The sequence below is a fragment of the Ipomoea triloba genome, chromosome 3, assembly GCF_003576645.1.
Source record: "Ipomoea triloba cultivar NCNSP0323 chromosome 3, ASM357664v1".
In the NCBI taxonomy this organism is placed as follows: domain Eukaryota; kingdom Viridiplantae; phylum Streptophyta; class Magnoliopsida; order Solanales; family Convolvulaceae; genus Ipomoea; species Ipomoea triloba.
In genome coordinates this window covers 21,906,513-21,913,576 of record NC_044918.1, presented here as the reverse complement: position 1 = coordinate 21,913,576, position 7,064 = coordinate 21,906,513, and the positions used below count along the sequence as shown (strand labels likewise).

Below are 7,064 nucleotides of genomic sequence, written 5' to 3'. Positions count from 1 at the left end.
AAATGTTATACTTATATGTGCAAATGTCGTACTTATATGCTCAAATATAATACTAATCATGAATACAATTTTTGTTGCTTATAAGAGAAAAAGTATTACATTTTCCATAATAAGTAATGTTGACAAGTGCCCCTTACTTATAAGGGAAAATATAATACTTTTAAATCGAAATGTAAAAATATTGTATTTTCCCTTAAAAGTATTACATTTGTCCTCATAAGTAACAAAATTTTTATTCCTGACATTTGAGCATATAAGTATGGCAATTGTGCGTATAAGTATTACATTTTCATTTTGACCCGACCCGAATCACGATGAGATGGTCTCACACAAATTTTTGCCAAAGTTATAAAACCAACCGAATCAATCTTGTGTGATTTGGTAAATTCACTGGGACATACGTATGCATATGTATAGATTAGTATAGTATCAGTAGATAGATAGATTTGATACTGCGTAATGCGTATTGTAAATGGTTAGTCTTTTGATTTAGATTTAGTAATATTTTTAATTAATTAACTTAACATAGATAATTATATTAAGATTGCTATTTACTAAAATTTAATTGATTTGTTAATCTTTTTAAATAATTAATTTTGCATATGTAATTTAGATTGAATTTGTTACGCATTAGATTTTTAAGAGAATCAATACCGGAGTGCATTTTTTTTAGTACTACCAACTCTGTTACAATGTAGTATTTGTTCATAACTATTTTCTCAACCTATGAAGCACAAAGATACAACAGCGCCTCCACTGAGGCTTTAACCCACCCCTTCCATATGGGAGTGCAACCGGGTGCCACTAAACCACAAGGTCATATGTTTTATGCATAATGTACATAAGATAAAAAAAATATATATGTATGAATAATCTACAATTAAAACAATTAATAACAATAAATTACATATCTATGTTCTTCTAAGTGGTTCTATTTATTAATAAAGAAAATATATATTTATCAACAATTTTAGTGTTTGGCAAAGACTAAAAGATTAATCAATTATTATTGTGGAGACCATAGCTCACATAGCTGTGCGGACCATATTATCAAATAATGTGTATTCAGTATACAAATAATGCACATTTAATATATTAAAAATGTATATTATATTTAGAAAAAGTACATTATTTGAGTATTAAAAGTATATTATTTTGTATAATATATATTCAGTATACAAATAATATACTTTTAGTATATTAAAAATATATTTTTTGCACTGATCCGCACATCAGTGTAATTTGCCGATATTGATTTATCAAGCGTTTGCATCCCATGCTAAGTCTAACAGATGGGTCACAAACAACGAAATTTGTTGCAGGTAAACTATTAATAAAAGAAATAAATAAAAATGAAAGGAAAAATAAAAACAAAAGGATTCCAAACAAAAAAGTAACCATGGTTAAGATCCATAGTTCCATGGTGTGTTCAACCCAATCTAAGCAATCTAACTAGGGTTAACTAAATATAGTTTGGCTAAAGAAAAAGAAAATTTTTAACTTCATTTTCCTATTTAGAGATATAAGGAAAGACTATGTCACAAGAGTATAGAATTCAATGTTTCTTCTTCTTCTTTTCTTTTTTTAAACGACGAATATATGATACATTACAATTATAATCTCAGTTAATTAATAAATATTATAATACATTCAATGAATATGCTATAAACACATACAATATAAATTTTTACATTACTATACTTTTCACAAATAATACCTATTACTTCGCTAAAAAAAAAGAGGTAAATACATTTTAAAAAAATTATTTCGTTTCTAATAAGACATGGTTAAAAAAATTGTAAAAGTTCACGAATCATAAAAGTAGTAAATGTAATTTAAAAAACTTTGTTATTAATTCATTTCTTGAGAAGAGCGACATTCGTTAAATTGTTTAAACGAAAAATAAAATTAAAATGTAAAATTATTTAAAAAATCCAAAGAAAAGGAAACCATGGTTAGTTAAACCAAACTTAAGCAATCTAACTAGAGTTAACTAACTAAGGCAATCTAACTAGAGTTAGCAAAATGAAGTTTGGCTAAAGAAAATATAAATTATGAAGGTCGTCTACACAAATTTTATCAATTTAGGGATTTTGTGGGCATCTTCGAGTTCTTCTTTGCCACTGAGGGGTTTTGACCAAAAACTTTTCTTTTCTATCAATTTGGTGGGAAAAATAAACAGCAGCATCACGGGCATTCTGATTCAAAAACTTAAAATATTTTGGGTGAGTAATTTCCATTCCTTTTTTTTTTCTTGAATTTAATAGTTCTCTTTCACACTGAATTCTAGGGTTTCATTGCTAGTTTGCTCAAATGTTTGATTTCAAATGATTGAGTTTCTACCGTCGTTTGTTGTTTAGAAATAAAAATTGGTTCAGATCCGTTAGACGGTTTTTTGTTTGAGTTTCGTTTCGAATCTGAAGCTTTTCGCGGACTATGATTTTTTTTTAATGAATTGTTTTTTGCTTGTTGGATTCATAATTTGAGCTTCTTTTTTTTTTTTTACGTAATTATGGATTTATATCGTTATTAAGTTGCTAAATTCAGTATAGGGCACTGAACATTGGAAGTTTGAAAGTTTCATTGTGGATGGCTTGTTAGGGTAAGCTGTTCTAACAGGCCACCTGTTTTATTCTTTCTCCTTGTTTGATTTTCTTGCTTGTGAATTGTAGAAGATTTGATTTGACATGGAGAATGGGTCTGTGATTGATATGAGTCTTGTCTCACTGGGATATACATGTGGATAATTGGGTCTTTAGAGTATGAAATTGATTTCATGTTTTTGTTTTTGTTTTTGTTTTTTTTTTAAATAATAATTTTGGCTGAGCTGTACTGATAGCAAAATTTGTATTGTAAAAGCTTGATAGGATGAAACAAAAAGTGCCCATGTCTCACATTGCCATATGGAAGCATTATCAGCTTAATTAGAAAAAAAAAAAAAGAAGAAAAGTGTTGGTTTGAACCTTGTAACTGGCCTGTTGGTTTCCCCAAGAATGAGGTCCAACAGCAGCTTGACCCGGATTATTTGGAACCCAATCATGTACCTTTCTTTTTTTTTTTTTTTTTTTTTTTTTGAATTACTAGTGTTTGGTTTTTCGAATGCTGGGTAATTAGACATTGTATGTCTTCAGTTTTGAAAATTTTGCAATATGTTTGTTCTTAGCTTAGCCTAAACATTGTTTCTCACTGAGTGTTTTGTATTACTTCAAATTTTAGTTCTCTAAGAAGCATTTTTATTGCCTTATATCCTTTTCTCTGACTCTTTTATTTAATGAAGGGACATGTATTTGCTGCAAGAGTGGCTGGAAATATCTTTGTGCTAAAAATCAAATGCATTGAAATTTTGCCTCATTCTGGAAGCTTTTAATGGCATACTGGGACTCTAAATAGCCATAGGAACAATAGGAGCATCATTATCAGATATGGAGTGTAATAGAGATGAGGCTATCAGGGCTAAAACAATTGCTGAGGGAAAGTTAGAGAAGAAGGATTTTGCAGGTGCAAAAAAGTTTGCCCTGAAAGCAAAGGCTTTATATCCTGCACTTGAAGGCCTTTACCAATTGTTAACGATTCTTGATGTATACATCTCTGCTGAAAATAGGATAAGTGGCGAAGTGGACTGGTATGGAGTGCTGGGAGTGAACCCCTCTGCAGATGATGACACTGTGAGGAAACAATATCGGAAGTTAGCCCTTATACTTCACCCGGATAAAAATAAATCTGTCGGTGCTGATGGTGCATTTAAACTTCTCTCGGAGGCTTGGAGCTTGTTATCTGACAAATCTAAGAGGTTAGCTTATAACCAGAGGAGAAGCTCTAAAGGGTTTCAACAGAAAGGCCCAACGCATCCTGGTGGTCCTTCAGCATCGTCACGAGCTAATGGATTTCATAATTTTAGTGGCAAGACAAGTTCATCTTCAAAGTCCCAGAGTGCAAGTGCCCGTGCACACCCTACTAATGTTAATCCTCCATCCCATCAAAGAAATGATACTTTCTGGACCATATGCCACCGTTGCAAGATGCATTATGAATATCTGAAGATATATCTTAATCACACTCTTCTCTGCCCTAATTGTCAAGAGGCATTTTTGGCAACAGAGACACCCCCACCATTCGATCATCCCAGGCCGTCTAATGCAAACTCTCGACAGCATCNTTTTTTTTTTTTTTTTTTTTTTTTTTTTTTTTTTTTTTTTTTTTTTTTTTTTTTTTTTTTTTTTTTTTTTTTTTTTTTTTTTTTTTTTTTTTTTTTTTTTTTTTTGAATTACTAGTGTTTGGTTTTTCGAATGCTGGGTAATTAGACATTGTATGTCTTCAGTTTTGAAAATTTTGCAATATGTTTGTTCTTAGCTTAGCCTAAACATTGTTTCTCACTGAGTGTTTTGTATTACTTCAAATTTTAGTTCTCTAAGAAGCATTTTTATTGCCTTATATCCTTTTCTCTGACTCTTTTATTTAATGAAGGGACATGTATTTGCTGCAAGAGTGGCTGGAAATATCTTTGTGCTAAAAATCAAATGCATTGAAATTTTGCCTCATTCTGGAAGCTTTTAATGGCATACTGGGACTCTAAATAGCCATAGGAACAATAGGAGCATCATTATCAGATATGGAGTGTAATAGAGATGAGGCTATCAGGGCTAAAACAATTGCTGAGGGAAAGTTAGAGAAGAAGGATTTTGCAGGTGCAAAAAAGTTTGCCCTGAAAGCAAAGGCTTTATATCCTGCACTTGAAGGCCTTTACCAATTGTTAACGATTCTTGATGTATACATCTCTGCTGAAAATAGGATAAGTGGCGAAGTGGACTGGTATGGAGTGCTGGGAGTGAACCCCTCTGCAGATGATGACACTGTGAGGAAACAATATCGGAAGTTAGCCCTTATACTTCACCCGGATAAAAATAAATCTGTCGGTGCTGATGGTGCATTTAAACTTCTCTCGGAGGCTTGGAGCTTGTTATCTGACAAATCTAAGAGGTTAGCTTATAACCAGAGGAGAAGCTCTAAAGGGTTTCAACAGAAAGGCCCAACGCATCCTGGTGGTCCTTCAGCATCGTCACGAGCTAATGGATTTCATAATTTTAGTGGCAAGACAAGTTCATCTTCAAAGTCCCAGAGTGCAAGTGCCCGTGCACACCCTACTAATGTTAATCCTCCATCCCATCAAAGAAATGATACTTTCTGGACCATATGCCACCGTTGCAAGATGCATTATGAATATCTGAAGATATATCTTAATCACACTCTTCTCTGCCCTAATTGTCAAGAGGCATTTTTGGCAACAGAGACACCCCCACCATTCGATCATCCCAGGCCGTCTAATGCAAACTCTCGACAGCATCAGAATATAGGCAATCCTGCATCCAATGGCAACCAGTTTCACTCTGGAAGAAATGTTGCATCTAGTAAACTTTCAGGACATGCACCAGGAGGTCATCACACTGCTAATTTCTCAAACATCAATTGGGATCCACTTTCTGGAGCATCTGGGATTGGTAATACTGATCCTTCAATTGCAGCAAAAGCAGCAAATGTTGTCCAACAGGCACATGAGAGGATGAAAAGGGAACGTGATAGTTCACAGACTGCTACTGGGTGGGATAGAGCTCATGTTTCTGGATCCATTCCCAAAGATGAGATGCTATTTAAACAGAGGAGACTAAATGAGGATATTACCCGGTATGGTTCAAATGCAGCACGGAATACAGATAGGGCCTTTGGTATTTCTGCTAATTATAGTAAACTTAACATCCCTAGGGAGTTGACACATGTTGAGATCCGTAACATGCTGATGGAGAAGGCTAAAAAGGACATAGTCAGAAAACTGAATGAGTGGAGATTAGAACCAGTGCCAAAGGCTCTAAAAACAGAGAAAGAAAGGATAAAAGTAAACAAGAAAGGGAAAGCCGGAACTGCAAAGGTTTCTGGACATGGAACAAATTGGAACTCTAATTCATCTTCCTTGAAGGAAGTACCAAATGCAAATAATAATATTGCGGCTTCTGCTGGTGATGTGAATGAGGTTGATCCTGTAACAGACTCTATGAATGTTCCTGATCCTGATTTTCATAATTTTGACTTGGATAGGACTGAAAGTTGTTTTGGAGACAATGAAGCCTGGGCGGCATATGATGATGATGATGGCATGCCTCGTTTCTATGCTTTGATTCATAAAGTGATCTCAAGGAACCCATTTAAGGTGAAGCTCAGCTGGCTAAACTCAAAAACCAATAGTGAATTTGGTCCAATGGAATGGGTAGCTTCAGGATTCTATAAAACATGTGGGGAATTCCGGGTTGGAAGACATGAAATGAGCACGTCTATTAATTCTTTCTCCCAGAAGGTCAGGTGGTCTAAAGGTCCACGTGGAACTATTCACATATTTCCTAAAAAAGGGGAAACTTGGGCCCTTTACAGAGATTGGTCTCCCAATTGGAGTGAGCATACCCCTGATGAAGTGATACACAAGTACGACATGGTTGTACTACTCGATGACTACAATGAGGAAAAAGGTGTCTCTGTTGCCCCACTAGTGAAGGTTGATGGTTTTAAAACAGTATTTCAACCCCATCTGGACCCAGAAAAGGTAAAACGAATACCAAAAGAAGAGATGTTCCGTTTCTCGCATCAGGTCCCAAGCTACTTGCTTACAGGTGAAGAAGCTCAAAATGCTCCGAAGGGTTGCTTGGAGTTGGACCCTGCTGCTACCCCACTAGAACTTCTTCAGGTAACAACTGATGCTAATCAGGTGACAACGCAGAGTAATGGAGACGGTAAAGGAAATCTACTACCGAATTCTCAGGAAACAAGGATAAGTGAGACTGCTGCAGCTCTTGGGCATGGGGAAGCTAGCTAGGAAATAGTGATGACAGCAAGAAAATAGACAGGGTGGGCTATACTGAAATTGAGAAGGGACTGAAAATTTTGGTCATGCCAAATTAGTAGGGTGGAATGAGGCATTGAGTATATTTTTGAAGATTATTCTTTTGTTGTTAGTACTCCTATGGGTGATATGGGGTTTGATGCTGTAGTGGAAAAGAAAAAAAAAAAAGGCGGGGGGGGGG

At 34.8% G+C, this 7,064-nt stretch overlaps 1 protein-coding gene across 1 annotated transcript; it reads left to right on the top strand.

The window, feature by feature from the left end:
• The first annotated feature begins 2,090 nt into the window (after window positions 1-2,090).
• LOC116012910 lies at window positions 2,091-7,046 on the top strand. The gene is made up of 3 exons (XM_031252581.1): window positions 2,091-2,225; window positions 3,278-4,110; window positions 5,298-7,046. The coding sequence occupies exons 2-3, from the start codon at window positions 3,423-3,425 to the stop codon at window positions 6,854-6,856; spliced, it is 2,247 nt and encodes a 748-aa protein (XP_031108441.1). The 5' UTR covers window positions 2,091-2,225; window positions 3,278-3,422; the 3' UTR covers window positions 6,857-7,046.
• Window positions 7,047-7,064: the final 18 nt, after the last annotated feature.

Bases quoted from the DNA above. Each gene is read 5' to 3' on its own strand.
- LOC116012910 (XM_031252581.1), top strand. From the start codon at position 3,423: ATGGAGTGTAATAGAGATGAGGCTATCAGGGCTAAAACAATTGCTGAG. The intron at 4,111-5,297 runs CATTCGATCATC...AGACACCCCCAC, and splicing joins GGCAACAGAGACACCCCCAC to CATTCGATCATCCCAGGCCG.